General features: G+C 37.0%; 1 protein-coding gene and 1 pseudogene across 3 annotated transcripts in view; one reads left to right on the top strand and one right to left on the bottom strand.

Moving 5' to 3' along the window:
* LOC102594421 (sister chromatid cohesion protein PDS5 homolog A) overlaps positions 1–24,778 on the bottom strand; it is a 30,512-nt gene extending 5,734 nt beyond the window's left edge. For 2 of the 3 annotated variants that reach the window (XM_006363834.2, XM_015303670.1), the window contains exons 1-24: positions 24,492–24,778; positions 23,392–23,589; positions 23,070–23,251; positions 21,532–21,703; positions 18,882–19,103; positions 18,445–18,661; positions 18,171–18,316; positions 17,888–18,045; positions 17,655–17,804; positions 17,521–17,569; positions 16,946–17,134; positions 15,435–15,614; positions 14,457–14,599; positions 13,285–13,411; positions 11,976–12,125; positions 11,731–11,799; positions 6,588–6,724; positions 5,015–5,135; positions 1,461–1,595; positions 1,182–1,375; positions 969–1,116; positions 743–880; positions 584–667; positions 3–494 (exon numbers count right to left, since the gene is read on the bottom strand). In XM_006363834.2, coding sequence (XP_006363896.1) covers positions 3–494; positions 584–667; positions 743–880; positions 969–1,116; positions 1,182–1,375; positions 1,461–1,595; positions 5,015–5,135; positions 6,588–6,724; positions 11,731–11,799; positions 11,976–12,125; positions 13,285–13,411; positions 14,457–14,599; positions 15,435–15,614; positions 16,946–17,134; positions 17,521–17,569; positions 17,655–17,804; positions 17,888–18,045; positions 18,171–18,316; positions 18,445–18,661; positions 18,882–19,103; positions 21,532–21,703; positions 23,070–23,251; positions 23,392–23,589; positions 24,492–24,599 — 3,909 coding nt within the window. In that variant the 5' untranslated portion in view covers positions 24,600–24,778. The remainder of the gene's footprint in view (positions 1–2; positions 495–583; positions 668–742; positions 881–968; positions 1,117–1,181; positions 1,376–1,460; positions 1,596–5,014; positions 5,136–6,587; positions 6,725–11,730; positions 11,800–11,975; positions 12,126–13,284; positions 13,412–14,456; positions 14,600–15,434; positions 15,615–16,945; positions 17,135–17,520; positions 17,570–17,654; positions 17,805–17,887; positions 18,046–18,170; positions 18,317–18,444; positions 18,662–18,881; positions 19,104–21,531; positions 21,704–23,069; positions 23,252–23,391; positions 23,590–24,491) is intronic. The other variant, XM_006363835.2, reaches the window with a different exon arrangement.
* Positions 24,779–25,028: 250 nt separating this feature from the next.
* Positions 25,029–25,824, top strand: LOC102600773 (60S ribosomal protein L38 pseudogene; annotated as a pseudogene).
* The last annotated feature ends 1,872 nt before the right edge of the window (positions 25,825–27,696 follow it).

The following is a 27,696-nucleotide window of genomic DNA, read 5'->3' as shown; positions in this document are numbered from 1 at the left end:
ACCTTTGAGATGCAGATATCTGAGCTGTTGCCTTTGACGGATTTGGAAGGCTCACGCATTATGGTTTTACACCTTGAGATTGTGTCGTTTTCTTTCAGGGAACGTGGATTTTCATTCTTCTGATCAGACAAGGGTCGTAACCTGAGAGTTCTTGAACAATATGGCTGCAGCTCAGTTCTAATATCTGCCTCAATGGTTCCATGTGCATCATCTTCATGTTCATCATCCATTGAAAACTCCTTGTGTAATTCAAATGATACAGAAGCTGAAAATGGTTTAGATGTTTTTTGTCTTTCTCTAGTAGTGAGCTCCTGATTTGCTTCACTTATCTCCTTCTTATCTGAATATGAATAACCGCAATTCTTTTTTAACATGCTCAATGGGAGAGGGCCCTTTTTGCAAAGTTGCATTTCCAATGTGCTGCCCCCACTGTTACCAGACCGCTTCATGCCATCTTGAGATTTTTGGTATTGTGTACTGATGATGCCAGCAGTCTGAGATAAAACAGGAAGAACGGGAACAAAATCAGTTAGGCACTTCCATGAAAACTGATAAAAATTAATGCAGGGGTAAAGGCATAAACCTGAACTTTCTTTTTCGAAATATCAAGTAAACTCCTAATGAAATTTTCATCTAGCTGATAACGAATTAAAAGATCACTTTTCCCCTGCAAAAGAAAAGAGGAAGTGTAAATAAAAATTAAAAAAACAAAGCAAATGCCAATCAAGTGAAAAGAACTTGCCTGACTATTATGTTCTTGACCCACTTTATAGAGTGAAGATGGCAGCAAAATAAGTCCAGAGATATGTGAATGAGACACACCTCTGTTGCTTATTGCATCCAACAAAGAAATCCCAATATCTGACAACGTATGAAGATTCTGCAATATGATCACCCTCATGGTTCAACATTAATATATTTAAGAATAAGGAACTAGCAACAATTTCAAAACCAAGGAAGACACTGACAGGAGTAATTTGTGCATCAACAGCATCCTCTGCCTTTTTTATTGCATGGAAGATACTTCTCAAGTATGAGCTAGCTTTGCTAATGAGGTCCACGGTGCCATCAGAGTAATTAAAATCAATCAATGCCCGCAAGCTGAAAACAAGTGGACTGGCCCAAAAGGATAGTAAGTAAAAGATGAGGTGTTTAAAGACAGCTGATGAGTAAGCACTAACCTGAAAAACTGCGCGCAGGAATTGGCATCATGGTGATCGGCAGTGGGAAAATTTGGATCATGAGCAAGGACATGGATCAGGAAAACCACTATATAAACAGGAAAACCAGTCACATGTCCAGGCATTGTAGACATTCGATTTATTCTTGCTGCACTGCCATATACATGTACAAACTCTTCCATGTATTTCAAAGACTTAAAGAGGGAAAAAAGGACAGTGTCAGAAGAAGGAAAAAAACTGACAAAGTAAGAAGAAACAAAAATTTTAATAAAAACCTACAATTTGTTGGAGATCGTCTGAAGAGTCTGTGGCAGCAAATGGAAATGCACATGCATATCTACAAGGAATCTTATGTTCCTTCAAAAGCTTTTGCACCTTCTTAATAAACAATCTCTGTACTAGAGGAGAATTATCCTATCAAAAGTTATAGGAATCTATGATCAGAAACTTCAAAAAATGACAAAGTTAAACCCAATGCAAGCTGCTACCAATGTTAACTTAAATAAACATGGGCCTTTTCTTAATAAGGATAAACACATAGGCTTCCAATTCATTCAAGTCAAATTCTGCTAAACTGAATGTCAGGAAATTGATGACTCTTTGACCTAAACAAAAGTTTTTTCTAGCAAGCATGGGAGAAAAGAAAATAAAACAAGTCAAACTGGAAAATATAAATCGAACTCAGGAAAGGAAAGAATTAGTCCAACTAATAGCAAAGTCTGAATCAAGAGAATTGTCTGGATTAGCTTCCTTATACATGACCATATAGAGTTTGCAGAAATTGCAGAAAGGGAAGAAGTGGCATGGAGGCAAAGATACAGGGTTCTATGGCTCAAAGAGGGTGACAGAAACACCAAGTTTTTCCATAAAACTGCAACCTGTCAAAAGAGGTACAACAACATTGATAATATGTTGATCAATGGGGTCAGTGTAACTGAACCAGCAGAGATCTGAGAACAGATTATAAGCTTTTATCAAAATTTATGCACAGAAACAGAAGATTGGAGACCACAGTTCAACCCCAGAGAAAGACTTATGATCAATGAGGAAGATAATCTATTGCTCCAAAGCCAGTTTGGAGAGGAGGAAATAAAATAGTTTGTATTCTTATGTGCAGGGATAAATCCCCTGGAGGAAATAAAATAGTTTGTATTCTTACGTGCTGGGAATAAGCCCCTGGCCCAGATGGATTTTCCATGGCTTTCTTTATCCAATGTTAGGAAGTAGTTAAATGTGATAAGGTAGCTGTTGTACAGAATTTTCATGATCAAGGCTACTTTGGAAAAAGTTGTAATAGCCTTTCATAGCTTTGATCCCTAAAAAGGTGGTTGCTTCAGAATTGAAGGATTTTAGGCCCATCAGCCTTGATTGGCAGCTTATCACCTTACACAAGGTCATCTACAAGCTTCTGACAGAAAGGCTAAAAAAAGTGATGTCAAAATTGATGCCCAACAAATGGCATTCATCAAGGGTAGACAAACTCTAAGTTGCTCGGACTCGGGTGCAGGTGTCGGATACGGGTGAGGATCAAGACGTCAGAACCTTCATGATTTAAATTCTAAGGGTTGGGGATAGATACAGGTTCAGGATTCAGCTAAAAGCAATTCAAATATCTAAAAATAAAGATATGAAACCTAAATTATGAGATAATATGTGGAAAACTGGAGGAGAAAATATTGAACAAGAGGAGAAACTTGGAAGGGGATAAAAGAAAAAGGAGTGACATAGAAAATTCCATATACCATTTTCTTCAATTTCACCTTAGCTTTTGTTTTGATTACAGAAATCATTGAATCTGTCTGAAATTTCTCCGTCGATTTTGGTCAAAGTACTCACAATCTGTTGACTAGACCGGGAATGGTTCCCACCCCCACACTCATGTTGTGTCGACACGGGTGCAGCACCAAAAGTGAAGAGTTCAGTTACCTTAGGACAAATTATGGATGCTATCTTAATAGCAAATGAATGTGGGGATGTGAGGATTACTTCAAAAGCTCCAGGAATTATACGCAAGTTAGACATAGAAAAGGCTTAGGATCATCTAAGTTGGGAATTTCTTTGGAAGACCCTTGAGAGGATGGGTTTTGGCAGCAAATGGATAAACTGGATAAAGTTCTGCGAGTACAGTGAAGTTCTTTCTGTTCAGATCAATGGTTCACCATCTGGTTTTTTCCCTTCTGAGAGAGGACTGAGACAAGGTGACCTTCTTTCCCCTTTCCTATTTATCCTGGCATGGGTGGATTAACTGATATGTTGAAACCGCTCAGCTAAATAACATGATCAGGGGTTTCAAGGTCAATGACGGTGTTTCCACTTTTTGTTTTTAATAGATGTTCACCTTATCAAAAAAGAAAATACGTGATCATATAGCAAACAGCAATGCATAAAATATTCAACATTAGTCAACTCATTTTCAGAAGCTATACTTCCACAGTAAGAAACCCAACTTAAGCCATATAATAGTCCAAATTGACCAGTGTAAGAGCTCCCCTTTAGAAAACTATCAACTTTGTAACTCTTGAGTTCTTCCATTCCTGCTTGAAATTTTATACTTGCTTCCCATTCATTCTACTCATCCTCTTCCCTAACATATTCTTCTCTCTTTTCTTTCCCATTCATTTTTTAATCTACATGCAGTAACAAACTGCACAGGACTGCTGATTTAACAGCAGGAGGTTACTTAATTTCTCAACTGATTGGAGTTTCAGTAAAAAAGAGGCTAACTAGGCTCCTACCACTTATTCCCATTCTCATATTATGCAAGAAATGATGTCACTCAGAAGAAGAAGAGGTCCTAGACAATGGATATTCAGATGACAGAGAGAAAAACATAAATAAGTCAAACCGTAGGTCTGAGTAGGAAAATCCCATGATTCCATGACCATCAAAAGAAAGGTAGGTGGGATTCAAACTGTGGGTCTAAAGAGGCACGGAAGAGAATTGTTGGCTGATTCAACTTAGAGTTGGCTCTTGAATGTTTAATCCAAATTAATGTAATCTTTTGTCCCCATGTTTCATGGCATGCTGAATTGGTAAAAGGAAGCACGTCAGATTTACGGGCATATTCGTTGTAGATGGAAGTGGTATCTGCTTAAAATAGAACACTTCCATCTTCAGAAATCGTCAACAAATACTAATAATATGTACTCCATTCACAAGCTCTGAATACACATTTAAATTACTGAAACAGTTTTCGGGTGGATTGCAAAGAGATCAATATGATATTGTCTGATCGAATACAATGTTGAATTTCAGAACTCCGTATTAGATCTTTACTGTGAGGGTGAAAAATGCTTGTTTATATTATATCTAAGTTCTTTTCATTCAAAAAAATAATCAACTTTGTAGTTACTTTGTGTAATCAATATGGGACTACGCGATGATGGTATTAATTTTCTGTTTTACATGGCAAAGTTCGTAAATTATGGAAGACGTGCTACTTTATCTCCAATGAAGGCTATCTGAAATCATAGGCCTCCTACCAGAGAAAATGAAATTGCAAGAGTTCTATTTGCAGATCTGACCATTACTCTACTCTTAACATACATTAGTCAATACCATATAAGACAAACAACATGAGAAATGACTACAGTTCTGCTGATTGTAACAGTGACAAGGTTATATACTTGAAATGTGATAACAGCACGAACTATACAAGAAAAACGATTCTATAGTATCCAATCCAACTGTTATTAATCAATTATGGGCCACAAGAAGACCTACAAGAATATTAAAGTAGTTGAAACTCAAACTAATGCATCTTTTTGGCCAGTGAATTGCTAGAATTAGTCGGCATTTACTGACATATTACTTTAGAGAGGAGGTCTTCTAACCTTGGCCGTCAAAACTGTGCAGCGGAAAATTTGTGGCGAAATGAGTGAATCCCACCTTCTTGAGAGCTGAAGAACAGATTTTGCAGCCGCTAATCTAATATGAGCCTTGTCAGAATCACTGCTAGAAAAAAGGTTTTCAGTGATTAAGTCATTGCAAGTGTGACAAATGCAACAAAGATATCACCTACACAAACAATGTTCCTTCAAGCTAAACTGAGAATACCTTCAACTTTCCAGCATTCATTTGTTCTTGTTAGATTTTCTTACAAGTTATGATACTGTGACTTGTAAGCATATTATCTACAGGAAATACACAATTGACCTGCAATACCTTATGCTTGTCTGAAGTATAAGCAGCATAGCATCTACTAATTGGTAAAGTAGGTTCAAACATTTTCTGCCAGTAGGCAAGTGTAAGCTAAAAGGGCAGGCCTTTGCACAATGGTAGAGTTTCTCCCTTGGAGTATAGGTCACAGGTTCTAGGTATGGAAATAGTCACTTTGCAGAAAAAATAGGAGCAGACTGCATACAGTATACACCGCTCTCCCCCACACTAGCCAAGGAACACTCTAGGCAAGTGTAAGCTAAGTAGCATAAACAGACAAGAGGATAAAGTTGGAAACAGAACAAAAGTTAAATATTTGGGGCAAAAAGACATGAAAGAGAAAAGAAGAACGGAGACTTAGGCTGGTGGCTAGAGTTTATGCGATATTCTGGGGCCATCTTTCTTATTTCTACAAGTAATATTTTTCATGCTAAGGCCCAAAATGACTACTCTAGACTTTTCGATAGATTTGGATTCTGGTGTCCCAAAATAGTGTACTATGTCCATATCAGGCACCAAAACAATAAGTAAATAAATAACCCTTCGCGGTGGCCCAGTGGTTTGGGCTTGGGACTTCCATGTTGGAGGTCTCAAGTTCGAAACCCCTTGCCAGCGAAAGCAAGTGGTTTGCTTCTGGGCCGAGCTTGTCGCACCGGGCTTGCCTAGTGCGGTTTACCTCTCCTATGTGGTTTGCGAGCTATTGCATAGGAGCGGGGGTTTTACCCTGTGCGCACCCAAAGGGTAGTGGCTGCGGGTTTCCCTTGTCATCAAAAAAAAAAAACAATAAATAAATAAATATTGTGTACAGTGTCACGGACGTAAATTGTGTGCAGTGCTTCATAGAATGTGACACCATGTTAGAAATGCTTTAAACCTAAGTCATAACATATGTTAGGAGATAAACCATGAATCTAAACTACAGTTAATTTATGTCAGAGCATATAAGAGCCTTGCAAGAACATCAGTGCATGACCTAATGACCATGGAGATTGACCCTCTTCCACATCATTAAGTGGAGACATCTTTAAGACCACTACTTTTCTTACACCTTCTGTATCTGTATAGGGTAGTGCCTAATTCCTCAAGTTCTTCAGTCTAACATACAAGTCATTAACAAAAATCATTTCATTCACAAGTCACCAGGAACCGTAATTATCCAACTAGCGAGAGCCCTCTAATCGCTCAAAGAAGCATAATCCCATGTGCTGATAAACATCTTAATAAGAATTTTGAAAACATAATTGATACCTTGAGTTAATACCATCATAATGATCACCCTTCTGAAGCATTTCCAGTATGATATCCAGTAAAAAGTTAATTGGACGACTGACAGTTGCACTTCGATGGGGCAAAAAGCTCCGAACTAGTGTCTTGAGCCCAAAAATCTGCATCAACTGAACAGTCAGATGAAGCTATAGAAAGAAGTCCTAACTAGAAAGGTAAACTATTTCACACTAACATCCTTTGGGCCCTTGCTGAAGTTCAGAACTAATTTGAACATTATTAGCATATAAGCCAATCAATGAACTCACAGTCAGCTCCATGAAGGATAACTTTCAGATATGGTACCTGTCACGTCTCACTAGCACAAATATTGGGTAACTCTACCACAAAACCTTAAGCAGATGGGAAGAACTTTAGGTTGTTACACCAGCTCTTTGACATCTAGGTCACCCCCTTTGGAGTAAGTTTCAGATAAGTGTGTAGAATATTCACCAGGGTAGATAACTAAAGAGATAAGCTTAATACATACTTTCCTCCTCAACTTGCACAATAATTACGCCTTTTCTTCACGAGTAGCTTATTACACACCTTCACTATTTATCACGTGGAAAGCACATCTTTTTCCGACAAATCTAGCGTATGAAGAGCAAAAACATTGTATTCGAAGATTTATTTGAGTGTCACATGTCCTGTTTCCTTCCCCATTCTTTTTAACAGGTCTTATTTACTCTTTGTTCCTCATATTTACCCTACAACATTGATGATTTTCTAAGCTTATTGATCCAAAATATTTCAAGAGAACTTTCTCTAAAACCCACCTTATTAATATTATGGGTCTCTTCCAGTGTGGTTCTATGTAGATTCAGACAAAATTGGGCTGAAAGCCTGAAAGGTATGGAGGAAGAAAAGGATGTTTTCATGTCACCTGTTTCAAAAATAAAGGATGTTTTGTAGTTGGGCTGAATCTAAACTGGAGTGAGACTTAGAAGAGCGGAATGGGGAAGGTTGTTTTGTCCCCAAATTAATAGACGGGTATAGGGTTGTGCAACTGGAGCTGCTGTCCCCGGTACAGCGGTGACGACGACTGTGCTGAATAAAGTGCCAAGGGCAAGGCTAATAGCAACAGTTTTAGTTGTGGAGCACTAGCACAGATGTTGCTACAGACCATGATTGTTTCAGTACAGAGGTGATCGTCGTGGTGGTTGCAGCTGTGATTGTAATGGTTGTAGTGGATGTGAGGGTTAGAGTTGGTTTTGACACCACCCAGAGAATTAATATGCATTAATGGTCTTTACTTTGTTGTTGGCTGCAAGGTCAACCTATGGGTGTCTCTGGTTCTACAGCCATGCCCATTTTCTTTCCTTTTGGGACAAGTGAATAGGGTGCCACAGTTACACAACACCTTCTTTTCCTCCAGCATAACATTTTGGCTTGTTCTAATCATTGAAATTTGGTTTGACTAGCGTTGTTGAACTGTAAAAGAAATGGGGGGAAATCTTTTTTGGGAATTGTTTAAAATTCTTTTAAGAAGTTATTGATCTGCAAAGGTGTGGAGGAAGAACTTGACCTTTTTTTACCTTATGAGACATGTCACTCTGTGATCGGTGCATGTCATACACTTTCCAAGAGGACGTGGTCTTACATTGTCCAGTGGATTTCAAACACAGATCTTGCAAACTAAGGTGCAAAGGGGATTTTAGTTCAAGATGGATTGGGTAAGGCAAGTTTTAAGACATAGAAATAACAATCAGTTACCCATTCACAAGTCACAGGGATGGAGTATGAGAAATTATGAATCAAAAAGATTTGCTGGAGGAATAGCCCTGCTAAAACATGATACTAAGAATGAAAATGGAAATTAACATTGCTGGTGAAACTAAGGAGAGGTTTCTGCAATGAAATTTCCCCCAACAATTTGGCACTAACACAAAAACTTGATTGTATGTACATCTAAAATTTGGCGATGTGAAATGTATTTTTGGTGATGTGAAATGTTATCAAGGAACTTGAACACCAATCACCAAGAAACACTTTTTATAACCAAGAAATCCACGAAGGTCAGAAGCGCAAGGTTCAAAACTATGTGGTTGATTGGCTTGCCCCCCTACCCTTCACTAAACTACCAGGCATAGGCTTTTTCTGGCTGAAGGTTCCAAACTCATGATGTGCGCCTAACCAACAATCACGCGTTACACTGTTACCGCTATAGCAATCCACTAAGAAACACTTTTTATAACCAAGAAATCCACGAAGGTCAGAAGCGCAAGGTTCAAAACTATGTGGTTGATTGGCTTGCCCCCCTACCCTTCACTAAACTACCAGGCATAGGCTTTTTCTGGCTGAAGGTTCCAAACTCATGATGTGCGCCTAACCAACAATCACGCGTTACACTGTTACCGCTATAGCAATCCACTAAGAAACACTTTTTATAACCAAGAAATCCACGAAGGTCAGAAGCGCAAGGTTCAAAACTATGTGGTTGATTGGCTTGCCCCCCTACCCTTCACTAAACTACCAGGCTTAGGCTTTTTCTGACTGAAGGTTCCAAACTCATGATGTGCGCCTAACCAACAATCACGCGTTACACTGTTACCGCTATAGCAATCCACTAAGAAACACTTTTTATAACCAAGAAATCCACGAAGGTCAGAAGCGCAAGGTTCAAAACTATGTGGTTGATTGGCTTGCCCCCCTACCCTTCACTAAACTACCAGGCTTAGGCTTTTTCTGACTGAAGGTTCCAAACTCATGATGTGCGCCTAACCAACAATCACGCGCTACACTGTTACCGCTATAGCAAAGCCTTAGGGCCGAGAAACATAGCATTAGAGTGATGAAATTCCCAAAAGGATTATATAATGGTGAACATGTATAACTACAAGACACATTTTGATGTATATGTTTGTGATTAAAAGTGATTTATCATTTTATATTACCTTTAGGTGTATATACTGTTCTTATGTATTTTGAGATTTCAGAGTTTGAATTTTGATACTTAGGAAGTGCAATTTTAAATAGCATTTTAGGAATGTGATTTATAAGTTGTATTTTGAGAATGTGATTTTGTCAGTTGTGATATGTTATTATTAACCTCTAAGACCATCCTCAAGACATTTGTTACCTCAAGAAAAAAATCTTGCGTGTATTGGTCAATTTGCTCAGATTGTCGGTTCCAAGTCCAAATAAAGGAGGGTTGTAGTAGGCTGGCAGGCAGCAGCTAGGCCTAGGGGCGGCTCAAATACATCGGTGGCCTATAGCCAAATTCGAATGGAGGCCTTAAATTCTAATATATATTTTTTATGAAGTTTATTGAGATATAGCCAATTATTTAATCTTTATTGAGATATAGTATTCAAGATTTGTCAAACTTCTATTACTTCTTTCCTCTTATATGAAAAGTTTATATTTTCTACAAATAATATTTCATATTTCTATTTTTAAAAAACACTTATAACCTTTTCTTTTTTTTTAAATGAGTCCCCTCAAATTTGGGGGCCCAACAATTGTCTTTTTTCAAAGCTGTAGAGTCGCCCCTGCAACTAGCATAAAACTAGTCAATTCCATGATGAATCCTCACAACACATGTAATAATACTCATCAAAGATGAGTTTAAATGAGTAACATGGTTAGTCGGGATTCATATAGGCAACCTCAATAAGATGGGACGGAGGCATCATTAATGTTGGTGGTGGAGGTGATGGTGTCTGAAGCAGCTTGGACATACCTCAACTATTCCTTTGAATCTTGTTATTTCTCCAACCAACACATATACTAATAACTCTATCCACCCAGGCTTAGGCACATGTAAAAAGTTTGCCTCCTCCACGCCATCAATGGGTTTATATGTTACCTCCACCTTCTTATATCTCGAGTTAATTCACATTTTCTCTATGTGTTTAGCAACTTTGTGGAATTTTGAATAGAAAAATATGCATATTCGTACGAACTACATAAAGTGAGAAGTGTGTTTGGTACAAAGTAGAATATTTTCCTATAAAAAAAAATATCTTGGAAAACGAGTTGGTTTCTTACCTACTTTTCTGGTGTTTGATCAGTAAGCAAAAAAACCGTTATCTCAAAGGCATTTATATGTAACCTAGTAAAACACCATAGGAGTGGAAAGGGGTGGGGGGTGGCAGTGGGTTGGTCAAGGGGTAGGGTTGGGCAGGTGGGGGAGGATATAATAAACATAGAATGTCGCTTACAGAACTTCTTTTTCCTACTTCTAATGAAGTCATTTTCCTCATTTTGTAGGAACTTGTTTTTCTAGAGAATGTTTTCCAAAAAAATTGTCCAACCAAACATGGAAAAATAAGAAAATGTTTTCCTCCAAACTAAACACACCCAAAATCTCTTGAAGGAACTAATTAAGAGAAGCCAAACTGTAATTCAAAATCAGCACATATGAGTGAGGAGTTCTACATGCAATCCGGTTACTGAAACCCCCAATTGATTAACAAAGACACCAAAATCCACGGCTCTATTTTGGGAATGGGCATCAAGTTCATTCCGTTGTGTATGTTATCTTTGGAGAATTTCTTTGTGTTAAAGAAATGGACCTTGAGCCTACACAACCCCAAAAGCTAGCTCATGAGAGGAAGATTCTCCATGACCATATAAGGAGACCAAGGACCTCTAATCCCACCGACGTGGGACTCCAACACCCACCCTCATGGCAAGCCCAGGATTGGACATTTGGGGCATGGATAATGCAAGATGGGAGACCCAACATCAGAAACAATGAATTGGGATGAGTCAGGCACAGATACTAACTCAATCCTAAAAGCTAGCTCATGAAGGAGGATTGTCCAGGACCAAGGACCTCTTATCCCATCGATGTGGGACTCCAACAACTTGGGATGGAAACAGATGCTTGGTAAAGTTATCAGTTCTCAGTGATCTCGTCACATTCCTAAAACTAGTTCACAATGCTCAAGTGCATATCCATGAGTACCGCTAGTCAATATGAAGAGCTACTTCAATCTGTGAGTGCATTCTTACAAGATGGATCCCCAAATGGAGACATAAATATTATTGGAAAAGATGCAGGTGCAGATCAGTTAGTTGACAGCTTTTGAATGATCAGAGAGATGTAGACTGGATTCTAGACTGGTAGAACAGAAATGAAATAGGAAAAAGAAGTGAGAATAAGATGGATGGGACTCACCTTTAATTGGCAAAAACCACTACATTCAGAAGTCTTTTCTGACAAATCCATATCCTCCAACATGGCCAGCTAGGAAACAAATTGTCTACATCAGTAGAGAAGAAACAGAACAATTACAACTATCAAAGTGGACAGGCTAAAAGAGAACTTATCAGTTATCATGCCTTCCAATTTAAGCAGTTCATTTTTTTCCATTTTTAGGGGAACAGGTAGTCGCTAGTCAATAACAGAAGAGTCGAACTCACATCAGTTAGCTGAAATATTTCCTCAATGATATAACGGGTCACCACCTCTTCATGTTCTTGAAATGCTAAAACAGAATGTTGTGCCAGACAGCCCAAAGACTGCAAAACTGTTGGAAGCTGTTTCCCTAGATGTAGAGAATCCACAAGTGTCTAGAAATATAATAGATGCAGATGAGAGAGAACCTTAGAATCAATTCATACATGGAGTAAAATGATAGACTAACGACACAAAACAAAAACAAAAAATAGAAAGTAAAAACATTTTTCAGTTTATAGTGTCTCCATTAGTACTAACGTAAAGTAAAAACAGACACTCAAACTTGGCCTTAGTTGGAAAGTAAGCACTCAAACTTTGAGAGAGCATATCTAGACATCTTAACTTGGTCTCAACTAGCAACTAAACACTCCAACTCATCCCAACAGTGTCCCGCGGACACCCGATGCACACATGACACATAAATTTTGGAGGTGTCTAGATGATCATTTTGTAATTTTGGACTGCTCAACTGAAATAGCGGAGATAGCTGAGGTGTCTAGATGTACATTCTCAAAGTTGGAGTATTTACTTGCCAGCTAAGGCCAAGTTTGAATGTTTGTTTATGTATTATGCCTAAATAATGTCCGTAAAATTGTAAAAATGGAAAAGTAGGAAATTTAATTTAAATGACTAAAGGAGAAAAGAAAACAATGGATCAATCAATATGGAACTATAGCACAATAGAGCCCATTTTGCTAAAAGGGCAAATATTCAAGTCAGGTATAGCACAGAGCATCTTTTTAAGAAAGTATAATCTGTAAACTGTTGAGGTTAGAACATTAAACCAAAATAGTAACAATGAAAACAAGGTGTCCTAGATAAAGAAGTGTGTGATTGTAAAATTGATGATGGTCGTGGTCGTGGTAGTGGTGGTAATGATGATGATTATAACAAGAATGATCATGCTTATGATTATCATTATTATTATCATTTTGATTTTTGATGATTATTATGACCATACAAGTATAATTTTATTATTATTATCAGTTGTAGAGGTGGTAGTTAAAGTAGTAACAGCAGTAGCAAAACATAGTGCTAAGAGCAGTACCTGCTCAGCTGAACTAGTAGACAGGAACCAAAGGCAAAACAGTTAAGTGAAGTATTAAAATTTTCAATTTGACATGCTTGTTAGTAGCAGTTAGTAGAAGTTTATAGTCGGATCCCATTAGTTTGCAATCATTAAAACGTAAAAGAAATCAGGCATACTCCAAAAGATGCTGAAAATGAACAGACATTTTACATCACTATGCCAAGAAAATGACAGTTAGCCACCTTGCACAAATCTAAGAAAATGGACAGCTCTGAAGGGCCCATTAGTGCAGCAATTGCAGAAACAGCCAATTTAGATTGAGCACGATTGCCATCCAAGCAAACCTTCTCCAAGAATGGATATATGTCACTGCAACAAAGCAAATACAACTGCTCTAACTCGGAACAAAAAAGAGAGTAGTAACTTAGCAGAACACACACAACAAGGAAGAACACATTCCACTTTTCTGCAAAACAAAAGGATAAATAAAAATTATACATAAAAAAGAAAATAAGCGGGGAAATGGGAAACAAAAGTAAGCAGTTTTGCAGGAAGAGTTCTACAAGAAGCCAACCCATCGAAGTATTTATGTTAAAACAAGCACGGAATGTCTAATCTAATCTTTCAACCAAGAAAGACGAAACCCATGTTATCCTCCAGTTTGAAGATAAAGATTCTTTGCTTTGATACAAATTAGAAAGAAGCTCCTGTCATATAAAATACAGAAAAGAGAATAGAGAAGTTAAGCTGATGGTCAGAAGGATACACCCAGATTGAAGTTAATAGCAGAAAAGACTCCATTTTTTCAGGAGTAGGAGATGCTAACATGGTGAAAACCCTGGACCACTCCTTGGCTTTATGTAAATACAATAGAAACAAAGGGCAGACTTCAAAAAGAATCAGATGATCAACTTAAGACCTACATTTACTTGAATATGACACTACAATATAAAGTAGTGCTGTGTTTTTTAAGTTCATGCTCTCACTAAATCACCAAATGAAATACTTTATGCCGAGAGATACTAATTCTAAAACAAATCAGAGGAAGGTAATGCTCAATCCCGAAATGAGAAACTACACACATCATCACAAAACGAGGTATCAGAAGAGAAATTTGCTATATATACAACACTATACAGTAAATACTGCATGGTGCTTGAACCAAAGAGTAATCTATTCTCAACCTAACAGAGTGAAAATTTTCATCAGAATGTTGGCTACAAAGTCAATGTAACAAAAGAATTAGTGAAAGCTCAATACTATCTATCAGACTCATTCTTTTGTATACTGCAGTCACTATAGAAAGAAAAGGACATTTCCCTTTGGGCTAGGAGGGCTTCCACTAGGGAAGGGAACCTGCTCTCCATTTTCTACAAAAATGCACAATACTACAACCTAGAATTCAAAAAATTACCCAAGGTTGATTGACATGTGGGATCCTTCTTTTGCAAGAAATTGGATCAGCTGTTCGTTAAATGGGATAACCTCCTCCAACAACAAGTTCTCGAATTCTGTCTCCAAACCTCTCAAGAGTGAAGGGAATGCACTGAGAATAGTCTGGCAAGAAAAAAGGGATAAAGATGAAGCAATAGCATACAATTGAAATGGATGTGAATACTGTATGAAGTAAAATCTAACACACAAGATGAGTGAGAATAAAAGGTTCAAAGTGGCGCATATATAAAGCTTAAGTTTCCTTATGCCTTTTTCCGAGCTGGAGAACTTCATTCAAAAGAAGTGATTTAACTCACCCAGCAGATGCCTATGCAAAGCAACAATGAAAAATAACTTTGTAACAAAAGGTTATCTTTTTAAGCACGACTTTCACAACTGTCATGCTCAAACAGCAAAAAGATCTGAATCCTTCTATGATCTCCTATTCAATTAACATAGTGACAGTATATTACTAGCGACCTAGGTTTAACTTTCTAGAAATCAGCAGATTCTTTTGGTGCACACATAGAGTTCCCTATTGTATAGAAGATTGGGTGGAGTTTGTAGAGAATCATTTCTTCTTGCAGATTCTTTAGTCTTTACCTTTTGGTATACCCTTGTATACGGCCAGATTTTTGGCCATGTTTATGAATGATAACATGTTTAAATCAACAAAAAAAAACAGCAGAAGTGGAACTGCAACAGTAACTCTCATAGTTTGGTGCACCTAACTGATATCAGTATTTCAATTGAACGCTGAGAAGGAGAGGAAGAAAAGACAAGAATGTATTTTGACTATTATAGCATAATCTGCAGAGCAGTCAACCTAACAGTACCCAAAGTTCCCAAATATTGGGTGTGGAGAAGCACTGAAGATGATGATAAAAAAAATAAAAAAAGTTGGCAAAATTCACCAATTTCAGGATTCTTCTTTTAACTTAAAGTGATTATCTCTTACCAAGAGGAGTTGCACAGAAGAATCCTCCAAATGCTTATTCCTAAATCTGTCGCCTGAAAGATGATCAAAGATACAGTGCACATGCTCCAAACCAAATAGATTAAATGAACATTTCATGGAGAGTAATTGCAGAAACTCAGTATGCAGACTCTTGTTGCCAGTCTTCCTCAAAAGGTTATCCTGGATAATGCAAAGGGGCGACAAGAGTTTCATTAAATCTGCAGAGGAACAGATAATGGTGCAATAACTCAAATCTAAAGATGAAAAAAAAAGATAAGATTACTCTAATCCACAAAAAAGTGCACTACCATGTTATCGTGAACTTGCACATGTGCCAACCCAAATCAGGTGTTATAATCCAGATGAAACCAAAGAGTTGGGAAGCCAGAAATACAATGGGGAATGACCACGCAAAACACTCTGCATCTTACTGTGATCATGAAACTCTTACCTCCAACCCAATAGAAATTTCTTTTTCAACACTTAAAATGTGAATCTGACTAATTCAAATGCATTAAAGAATTTATGCAACTTCAGGATGTGTACAACATAAATAATGAAATGCTCCCGACTGCATCATTTAACTCTAGCTAACTAGATCCTTTATAGCATTTGCTGTAAAAATTACTCCCATTCAATACCCGCATACCAGCACCCATCACCAGGTCCCCAAAGAAAGGAATGTGAAGTGTGGTCTTCACTTAATTTCCAAGGCAACAGAATGTACTCAGAATGAAAGGAATGTGAAGTGTGGTCTTCACTTAGTTGCCAAAGCAAGAGAATTTTCTCAGAATAGAGAAGTGTATAATGTGGAGAACAAGATGTCTTAAAATAATATATGCAGCAGTCACTCGTCAAAAAGAAATCACTTTGAAGTTCTAGTAAGCTTATTGCCAAAGATACGAGGTTCAGTCTGATCAAAGAAGCCAAAATATAGGTCTCTTTCCAAATAATCCACGCAATTCCAAGCATTTAACAATACCAGAAAACCTCCTTCCTTTATACCGACCAAAACCAAAGACTCCAAAAATAACTCTACTCCAGGCACACTCTTTAACCTGTTGAGCCTGCTCTCTACTCCAAGCCACATTTTACAGTTGAGCTACTCTATACTCTCGGCACACTCCTTAAGCTGTTTAGATTTTCTCCTCTGGTTATATCATAATATTCAGTTTGTTGAGCCACTTAGCACTTCTTAAAAATCAAGTTCATACAAAAAATACCCCACTTAGAGGCCCAACCACTGGTACAGGTCCCTGGTCATTCTCTATTCTAGACCATGACCATCAACAAAATATAAGTGTAATTTATTGGGGAATGAAACTAAGAAAACACAAAAGACACAGGAAGGTTAGAAGAAATTATCGTAAGATTACTCCAGCAAAAGTTCTTTAGAAACTCTGAAGGCATCTTGCTCCATGGTCGAATTTCGATGTAAAGAAAGCCACTCTATATACAGGTTAAAAGTGAAATAAGAAAAGATCTACTATAAGAAAGTGAAACAAGCTCACCCTGGTGGTTTGGGCGTCTTCAATGCTCTGTTCAGATAATAACTTCTCCAACAGATCAAAGATTTGACTGTCTTTCACCGTATCCAGTTTGCGGAAGCAGTCTTCTGCTTTGGCAGTATCCTCAAAAGATGCTGACATTTTCACAATGGACATTTTCAACTTCTTGTCTACTTCTTCCGATACTTCTTCCTGGACAATATAGATAGAAAACCGATGCAAAATCACTGCACAATGTCTTGACAAAAGTATGTAGGAGGACCAAAATTCTTAGTAAATTAGAATTTCTTCAACAGAGCAACCTATCTTGCCAACATCAAGAGATTAGAAACAAGAAGGGCAGTTAATGCCACAAAAAAGGCATTCAAGACAAAACCAGAAAGGCTTCAGCCTAAAGTAAAAAGTGCCCCAAAGTTCAAGACGTAATCATAGCTGGAATTTTGGAAATTTTGAGCAATCCAAAATTCTATCAGAAAAGCATCTATAACTTCAGCTTTAACGAATTCAATTGTCTGCTATACAGGGGTGAACAAAGAGAATTATCAGAATATTTCATGGATGAATATTATTTGTGATACCTTGTATTTGTTGAGGAGAGTTAAGTACACTTGCATTTCATTTCGCAACCTGGACGAATACAACCCCGTGAATTCAAGCAAAAGAAGCAAAGCAGAACTGAAAAGTTAATGAAAGCCACATTTCACCAAAATACCTCAGCTTTTGAGACAAAATTGCATTCAAGGCCTTCAGATGACAAGGCGTAAAAAGTGAGAACATGAAGACCCAATGCCTGGTTTTATCCTCAATCGAAAGAGAAGCAGGAAACAGAGTGTCAGTAAGCAGAATTTCCATTTGCTGAGGCCTGTGTAAGGTGAATCATAATTAAATCTCCATCAACTAGAAAATGCATTCATTTAGAAGTCACATCATGAAAAATGGGCATACTTGAACTCCTTACAATCTCTGTCATAGCATAGCATCAAAATTTTACATGGGATCTGTTCAAAATGATCACTGAAATCCATGATGGCAGCGGCACATTGTGTGCAATATTCCAGATACAGTTCTAATAACTTCTTTAATGCTTTCTTTCTAACAGACACCTACATATTTAGACGAAAAAGAAGCATAAGGAAGCATATTTCGGGAAGTACAAACAGAGAAGTTCTTTTTTAAAGAATTGCACAAAAAGCAATGTTATCTTATGAAAGTTGTTCACCACTACAACCTTTTTGTCTCTCAGTCGTTCTGCAACACATGTGATAAGTTCAAGGGGAACAGATTTTAGTTTATATCTTGCCAAGTCGCACACCACAGTAACTGCCTCTGATCTCACTCTGTCATCAGAATCCAAAAGCCGGCCTTGAAGAGCAGCTGCTCGGTTCACATGAGTTAAATGGTGAGATGTAATGCTGAATCAGGAGACCAACAAATCAAGGGCATATTGAAAGGAAAAAAAAAAGGAAGAGAAAAGAAAAAGCTTTCGAGTTTCGACATCTTACAAAGAACTTCAAGTGATTCTTTTCCAGATGGATTGGTCATGTAGAATGCTTTAGCACATGAAAGTGTAATTAGTCTCACTTCAGCAGATTTATCACAGGTTCTGTTTAAGAATTCTACAAAAAGCTGGTGATAATCTCGGGCAAAATGGTTTCCAGGCAATGAAAAGACCTTTTTCATCAAGCCAAGAGCTTTTATCCGGACATCCACTTGATCTGTCTGTGAATGAAGTTACATTTCTAGTTTGAGCAATGGAGTGGGAAAAGTAACCCAACTTCAATGGAAGAACTTTAACAGCAGTAATAATGAGAAGATGAGGAAAAATAACAATAACAATGATAATCAAAATTTATTCTGCATTCACTGGACCAGACAATTAACATTTAACAGAGTACATTGTCGTACAATAAATAGACTAAATGGCAGGAGAATGACGCACCAATAATTCGTGGATCAGGCTAGGTATGACAGAAAGAAGTATTTGAGGAGAACACTGAAAGATTTCGTATATAATTTCATGGTAATATTCCTTGATCTCACTCTGCACAGCATCTCTATTAAGAATGCAAGACCTTAAAAACCTTGAAACAGTATCTTCAATCTTTTCACTGCAATTTTGAATGACAGAGACAGCAAGCTGGTGAGACGCACGAGATGCACCCTGGAACAAAATTCATAAAGAATTCCAGTTTTAAAAGACAATTAGGCAGAAATTTCCATAGCAGGAAAGATAAATTGCAAAACTAAGATAGTGGTGTCAATTAATTTCATCTTTGCAAACAAGAACCACTTAATAAATGTAAAAAGTTTCTATATTGCATATCATTCGTAAACTTGACACATATATATTGCGCTGTCCTCCATCAACGACAAGAACGCTTAGCATGACTAGGAAGAAGGTAATCTCAAGAAGCCATAACTAGAAGCAAGCTTAAAAGCACAAGTCTATGAGCAACTTCAAATAAGATACACTACTACTGCATTTTGATGAGTCATTCGGAAGGTTCCATCTAAAAAGATATGACTCTGCACTTGATCAAAAAGAAAAAAGACCTGACTCACCACCCAAAATTAAAGATCAAAAATTCAACACTAAATGATATATTCAGGGCATTACTAATGATCACAAATTGATGAATCCTCTTCCCAATAGTCTCTCATCATCCCAACATGTATTACCACTTTTCTACAATCAATCAAATAAATGGGTATTCAAGGACCCAAAAAAAAAAAAATGTCTTTCTCACCTTACCCCAGACACCCAGAGAAAGTAGTTGAGCAAATGACAAGTCTCCATTAGCACCCATGGAAATGTACCCTAATCTAAAAAAATAGCAGGATTCCTACCATCATTTGTGCAACCAACAAAAAGAAAAGAAGAAAGATTAAAAGCTATAACTTCTGAGGCGGCAGCAAATTTATCTACAAGCAAAAAAGATTCACATGAGGTGAACCTAAGAAGAGATGGGAGCTGCAACTATAGACTCATACCAAGTGGAGAGTAATTTTCAGACATCATGGATATGGAACTAGTCCATATGCTGCTGACACTGACAGACACTGACAACAATAACAATTGTCTCAATCCCAAGCTAGTTGTTGGCAGCTATATATATTTTCCCATTTCACATTGCTCCTTAATACAACATCTCAATCCAATATCTTAAAATTCAGGTATTAGGGTACTAGAGATTCTCTATTACCAGCATTAATAACAAAACTAACCAACTCCTAGTGAATATTAGACCTAAAGTTAACGCACCAATCTGACTGAAATTTAATCCCAAATAATTGGTATCATCTGTACGGATCTCTTTCTTCCGTTGCCCTGTTTTCACAAGCCACCTCCCTTATCTAGGCCTGGGACAACCAATGTGAGCAAGCTCGCAAATGCGGAGTTACTCACAGACACTCAGATGTGAAAAAATGAACAAGCACAACACCCGATGTGCACGCAACCTTTCTTTAATTTCTCTTACACCATCTTTGGCATTTGAATGTTTGCTTGACTTTAAAGATGTCAACTTAAAATAATTTTGAACTGGAGTATAATATGTGAGCAACCAATTTATATACATACATGCATATAATGATATAATATATACACAAACACATGCAGACATATATATATATATATATATATATACACAGATGTGCCAATTTGGGGTAAGATTACCTTTTTCATATTAAGTAATTTGTTTCATTGATGGGATCCAGTAGATGCAGAAAATGAAAAGTACAAACTGCTAAGAAATATTAATAAGCTTCATGCAGAGAATATACTAAAGGTAGGGAGCTGAATGCTGATAAAATCCAAAAGATTATCTTGGCAATTTACAGGGAGTGGGGAGAGATCACTTCTTTGGTTTATTTCAATAAAAAGAGTGTAAGAGTTGATCCATGAATTTATGTAGAGGCACAAGAAGTTCTGTATTTCAAAGTATACATTGCTTCAGGAAATTTTGTTCATCAGAGAGTTTACAATGCTTGAGGACAAATCATCTGAAACTATGTCATTTAAGTTGAAATAGAGGAAGTCCGTGAATTAAATAAAATTACACAACGCAATATAGATAAATTGATCTGTAGATGGAAAACTATACAATTGAATAAGAAATTAGCTAGAGAGGATAAACAAAGAGGGAAAAATTTATAATGGGTGATTATTTACAGGAAATGGAAGCAGATTAACTCTGAAGACTTAGGTGTGCTTAAGTCCTTAATTTAAAGCTTTATAAGTGCAGAAAGGACGACACATAAAATAGAACATCCTCTTCAAAACTTCCCTACCTCTCCTACTGTTTCCGGTGAGAAAGGTGACAGCAAAGAGAACTCAAACACCAAAAGGAACTCCATTTCTTGGCTTCAAGACAGCATTCAATGAGTGGAGATTACAGTATGAAGTACTACTGTTAATTTCATCTTGGAGAAGGGATGAAAGAAGATCAAAAAACTATGATTTACATAGATAAAGGGATGAAAGTACTACATCTTTCTCAAAACAAAGTTGAAAGTACACCTGAAACTGTTAATGCAGCAACTACTTTTAGCTTTAATCTTATTATTATGTTATAGATCACCATATCTACCTTAGCTTCTTTCAAAAGGTTCTGCAAAATCACATCTAAAAGGGGCTCAGATTCTTCTTTTTCAAAAGTGAGCAGCTCGGAACTGGTCTTCTCTTTCTCTTGCATTTTCTCCTCCAAAATTTGTGTCATTATTGATACTGCTGCAGAAACCATACTTGGAGGATGATGTTCCCTACAAGAAAAGTTAGCACCATCAGATAGTAAAACTAATTTTCAAGAGAGTTGCCACATGTAACCCGCAGGAAAAAAATGTATGTAAAATTATTCAGCATGAGACATCACACTGTAAACACTTTTCAGCCCTCTTTTCTTTTTAATTATATAATCCTACTTTATCCTTTCATTGAATGAACTTTTTTGTGATTTTGCCGAGGAATGAATAAGTTAGGGGTAAATTTATCTGATGTTAGGAACTTCACCTGAGTTAGGAAATCTTGGGACGCTAAATTGAATATTAAGAAAATCAATAAGGGTTTAGTTACTTCCACACCTCTTTCCTTCACTTCGGCTCCCTTTTTCCCCTCTTGTTTTTCTTTTTATAGCAATGAAAGATCTTATATTAAGCTTTTGTGTCGTTGAGCATCAATTCCCACTTCAACCAAAACAAAGAACAGAATTCTCTCATGAAGAAATTGAGCAACATGATGCTAGATTCAGATTGGCCACTTGTAGCATGCACAGAAAGATTCTTGTGTAACAATAGTACAATACTTCTTTCTCTTTATCCACATCTGAGACTTCACGATCTCCCTGAACGTGCTGCAGATGGGCTGAGTTTGAATAAAGGTTCGACTATGGTCTACTAGCTTTCTCTAGCCTTACATAATCATCATTTACTACTGACTTTGCCCTTTCCAGTCACCTAGGTCTTCTCTGACAGAGCCCTTCACTAGATCAGCTTTCTCTAAGCTTAGCAATGTTGTTTGGGTATTCTTTTAGCAATTCAAGAAGCACCTTCACCACTTCTCTTGCCGAATATTAGTAAGTTTGGGGACATTCTAGGGTTTGTTTTCTCATGTGACTTGAACATAGATTTTGACTGCACTTGTTTTAAAAAATGGTGAAAACTCTGTTCTGACAAAAAATTCCAACTTTTGGAGAAACATATGTATTTCAGTTCTTGAAAAAGTGAAACACTTGTCTCTAATAAAGTTTTTCGGTTTCCAGCTTGAAAAGAGCCAACTTGAAGAAGTGAAACACTTCACCTTCATTTTCCCCAAGAACTTCATGGGTTACCAAGCAAAAATTCAAATAAATTCCAAAAGGTTAACCTAAGAACAAGAAGACATATCAGAAGCATATTGGCTTTCTTCTATATGAAATGTCACATAGGTACCCCTGTTTACCCCTACTCCAGCCCTCCCTTTTTGTCGGTGCTTATTATCAATCGGTTTTCTTCATGCAGTGTTTCTTGATGCATTCAATGATTAGACAATTAAAGGAATTTAAAGGACGAGGAAATTGGGGGGAGGGGGGCATGAAAGTCCTCATATTCAATCAGGACAAAAGATTAATAAAACGAGAATGAAGAATTTCACCTCAAGATGGCGAAAAAGTTCTTGAACATTTTTTTAGCCAACTCTTCGCAGCCAATATCTAGCATTAGCAAACAAAACCTCAGTTTTGCAACAGTATCTAACAGTTGTACCCTCATGCTGAAGTAAGGATTCATGGTATCTTCAAGCTCTGAGAAGATATTGACAAGAAGTCCAAATATATCCTGTTACAAATTTCGAAAATCAGCAATCGCATCGATAGTATTACAGCTACTACCAATTACGAACAGGAATAGGGGGTAAAGAAGAAGGTAGCATGGACAGGACTATATAACAGAAACAACTGCATAAAGTCAAACTTTACCCTAGACACTGCATCAGTAAATTCAGGATTTGGTGCCAGCACACGGACAATTTCGCAGAAGCAGATGCCAACCAGAAGTCGGATATCTTTGTCCTTGTGAGCAAGCAAATTATGCTTAACAAGAGAACTGCTCAAGGGTTTAATGACAGATTTCAGTGAACTTGACTGTTTTAACCCTTCAAAAGCACGAGTGGCTTGCTGCAGAAGAAATAAATCTTGTCATGCAAAGAACTTTGAAATAATATGAAATCTGAGAACAAAATAGCACAATGATTCTTAAAGGTCAAGAAAACATGGCCTAGATGTTAATAACCATATTTTTTTATAACCGAGAAATCTGTGGTGGGTTCAACCCAATTAACAACAGCTTTGAAACTCAGGAAAGTATGTCCCCTCTACCTGCTACCACTTAAACACAAGGCTTCAGTTAGAAGCTGGGTTAGAATTTATGACTTCGCCTTACCCATACATTCCGCATTGCCCCCTTACCACAAAACCAAAGCTCCGAGGGTATAAATACTTTTCTTTTAAAAGTATTTTACATACAGATGTACCAAGAAGGTGTAACATTTTCCTCACCAAAAATATACACACATTTCTAAAGGAGCTCAAAACTCACCAGGTTCTCTATTCCATTTTGATTACACAAAAGAATGTGAACCCTCCCTATGTTATTTATACTACGTAGTGTCTTTATACTACTAATAACAGGCGAAGAAGATTCAGAAAACACATTTAAGAAACTGTAGTAACGAGCAAAGATAGTTGAGAGTGAGATCTTAATTCAAATAAGTCCAAAAAATTAAAACCTTAACAAGCTTACTAACCTCCCAAAATGAAGAGCACGTACTGAAAAAGAGCAAAAATCGCCAACACAGTAAGCAATAACAGAATTGGAAAAAAGAAGTCATCAATAATTGGTACGAAGGAGCAAATGTCGACTGTAGTCCAAACTAACATAACTTCAGTCGCAAGGCATGTCAGAAAATTAGAGAAACACCAGCCAATACAAAAATTCAGTGAACTGTTTCCAATAAATTACTTTAAAAGAAGATACAGAAAACACAATCAGTAGTTGAGAGTTGAGAGTGAGGTATTACTTTTAACAAATTGACAAGAGTGTCTTTATTGGGACAAGTTTTGTATGCACCCAGTTGTTTTCCGATTCGGGATATGACCTTCACTGCCTCCTTCTCTGAGTCCGCCATTGCAGACCTTTCGCAAAAACCCTAAGAAGCTTCCTCAGATTTTCTGAACAAATGGAAGGAAGCGCGTGTTAAAGAGGGTGCGCAGTGAGGAGAGTTTGGAGTGTGAGTTTTCCCGCCGCATGCCCTTGGTGATGAGCGAGCGGTACACGACAAAAGCAGTTGCGGATAACTTTTGACAAAGTTTCTCTTTTTACATTTTTTACTTCCGAGTTTTAGCTTAGGGAAAATGGACAAAAATATCTCTCAACTCTTATTTATTTGTTGAATAAGTTGTATGAAATATCAAATTATTAATTTAAATTAAATATTATATTTATAGTTTATTTTAATTGTAATTCGTAGCAGACATCCCCTTTTTTGTCATATGATTCAGTATACAATTAGTCATTTTCGGTATACAATTAGCCATTTTATACATTTTGGTATAAAATGTGTTTGTGTCTGTATAAAGCTAGAGAAAAGTGTATATGCAAATACAAATATATATATTTTCGTCTTATACACTTATAATTATACAAATACAGATCTTATTATACAAATTACAATGTATAAATTAATTTATACAAAACTGAACAATTTGTATAAAATTAGATGTTTGTAACGAATTATACAAATCAAAAGCTCCATAGCAAACATAAATTTGTTATGGAGCGCAATTATGCAAACTATAGCTATAACATATAAATATGATTTTTATGTTTACTATATGTGAAAGTTAAAATTGTTTTTACCCTTACTATTACAAAACTTATCATCAGTATCCCTCCTTAGACAGAAATCTCCAAATCAACAAAAATTAATCTGATTTCAATTGAAATTATCCTATTATCTATTTTAATCTAAATCTGACCCACTATATTAAAAGAATAAACTGATAGCAATTAAATCTCCAAACCTCTGTTTGAGTTCGTTGTTTCTCCTACTTAGCACCACTTTCCCCTCCCAAAAATGCGAAGCAAATCCACGAGATCATAAAATTCCTTGTGACAGATCGAATGACTGATGACGAACTATCAAGATCAAGAAGAACAAGGATATTGCCAAGTTCAAGGTTTGTTTTTTTATGTATCTTCTTACACGGTGTGTATCTGACTTTGAGAAGACTGATAAGTTGAAGCAATCACTTCCTTCAGGTTTGAGCGTGTAAGACCTCTGGAAAAAAATATATGTTTTTCAGCTCTTTTGCCAAAGTAGTTCAAACTCATCATCATTACAGATCTTCTAGCGTCATTCAACTTAATAGAAGGAAGCTTTATAATTGTAAACTTCTTCCATATCACCAGTGTTGCTTCCTTTCACATTCATATACATAAATTCTTTGATATAGAGTAGATGTATTTGAGATATCTTAGATGGAAGTCAATTGTAACCATGGTGTGTTGTGTTCAAACGCATTGGAGAATTTGTAATTCGGTTCCTCCAATCTTCATTGATTACTGCTCTCCAATCTTCTTCTACGTCTCGTTCCTCTATTTCTACAACAAAACAAGTGTAGTGTTCTATTAAAGATTCTAGAAGCTACTAGAATCAAGTTAGTTACAAATTATGTTAAGTTGTTATGTAACCAACTCTATGTAGCGTATGAAAGGTGTGAAAGGTGTGATCTGTATGTGGTCTATAAAAGGATGAATTTCTTCATCATTGTAGCTTTAACACTTGATAATAAAAATTCTTTTCTTACGCAACAGAGTTATTCATACATTCATATCCATGGAAGAACAAGCTTCCATGGATTCAATAGCACAGTAACAAATTCACATGGTATCAGAGCAGCGACATTAGAATTCAATCTCGAGCTGCGTATTGGTTTCACGATCAGATTACACTGCATAAATTTTGGTTATGGGAGATCAAACAGCCTCTATTATGGCAGATCTAACAGTGGATTATCTTGAACACTCTCATCCTCTCTACTTTCATGTATCAAATACGCCAGGTACAACTTTGATTGTAATCAAGCTCACAGGCCCAACTAACTATGGATTGTGGAGTAGGTCATTACAATTTGTGCTACTGGTTAAGAACAAACTCTGTTTTGTAGATGAAACTTGTCTAAAGAGTTCATACAAAGGGGATCTAGCAACTCAGTGGGAAAGATGTAATGTTGTGGTGCTCTCATGGATCAGTAGCACCGTGGCTCAGGAATTACTCACAACAATTGTTTATGCCTCAAATGCCAAGCGTGTATGGGACGACTTCAAGGAAAGGTTTGGCAAATCTAATCTCACTAGAGTGTATCAGTTATGGGCAGAAGTTTCTTCTCTAAAACAAGGAACTGACTCTATTACAACCTACTATTCGAAATTGAGGGATCTATGGGATGAATTAAATGTCTTAGTACCAGCTCCTCTGTGTAATTGTGATGAGGCTAAGCCCTATATTGAACACTTAAGTCAGCAGAGGTTGTTAGTGTTCCTCATGGGCCTCAATGAATCATATAACTATTTTAGAAGTGACATCTTGCTTAAAGTAGTTGTTCCTACTGTTAATCAAGTGTATGCCACTGTAATACAAGAAGAAAGTCAGAGGTTACTAGGTGTTATGGATGTCAACAAGGAACCTCTAACAATGATGGTTAACATGAAGCAAGGTTTTAAGGGATAATCAGGCCTATGCCACTGTAATACAGGAAGAAAGCCAGAGGTTACTAGGTGTTATGGATGTCAACAAGGAACCTCTAACAATGATGGTTAACATGAAGCAAGGTTTTAAGGGAGGTTTGTGAGCATTGTGGTTACAAAAATCATCTCACTAAAGAATGTTATAGGGTCGTTGGATATCCTACAGATTTCAAAAGCAAGAGGAAGCAGGGTGTCACGACCCAAGCCTAGGGCCTAGACATGACCGGCGCATGGGGAACCCGAAGGAACCCCAAACAAGCCTCATAGCATATCATTACACATCCTTGGTCGCAGAAGCAATTAAAATGACCATAAGCGATAAGCATAATCAAAGGGGGAAATCGGGACTAAGGGAGCAAGAAAAAAAGAAGAAGAAATGATACATAAATACCATAGATGAGTCAAGCTCAAGCATAATACACAACTTGTCCAACACCACCTCTAAACATGAATACTTAGCGGGGGCCAAGACAAAC

This window comes from Solanum tuberosum, unplaced genomic scaffold, assembly GCF_000226075.1.
Source record: "Solanum tuberosum cultivar DM 1-3 516 R44 unplaced genomic scaffold, SolTub_3.0 scf00461, whole genome shotgun sequence".
NCBI classification, from domain to species: domain Eukaryota; kingdom Viridiplantae; phylum Streptophyta; class Magnoliopsida; order Solanales; family Solanaceae; genus Solanum; species Solanum tuberosum.
This window is presented reverse-complemented; position numbering and strand designations above follow the sequence as displayed.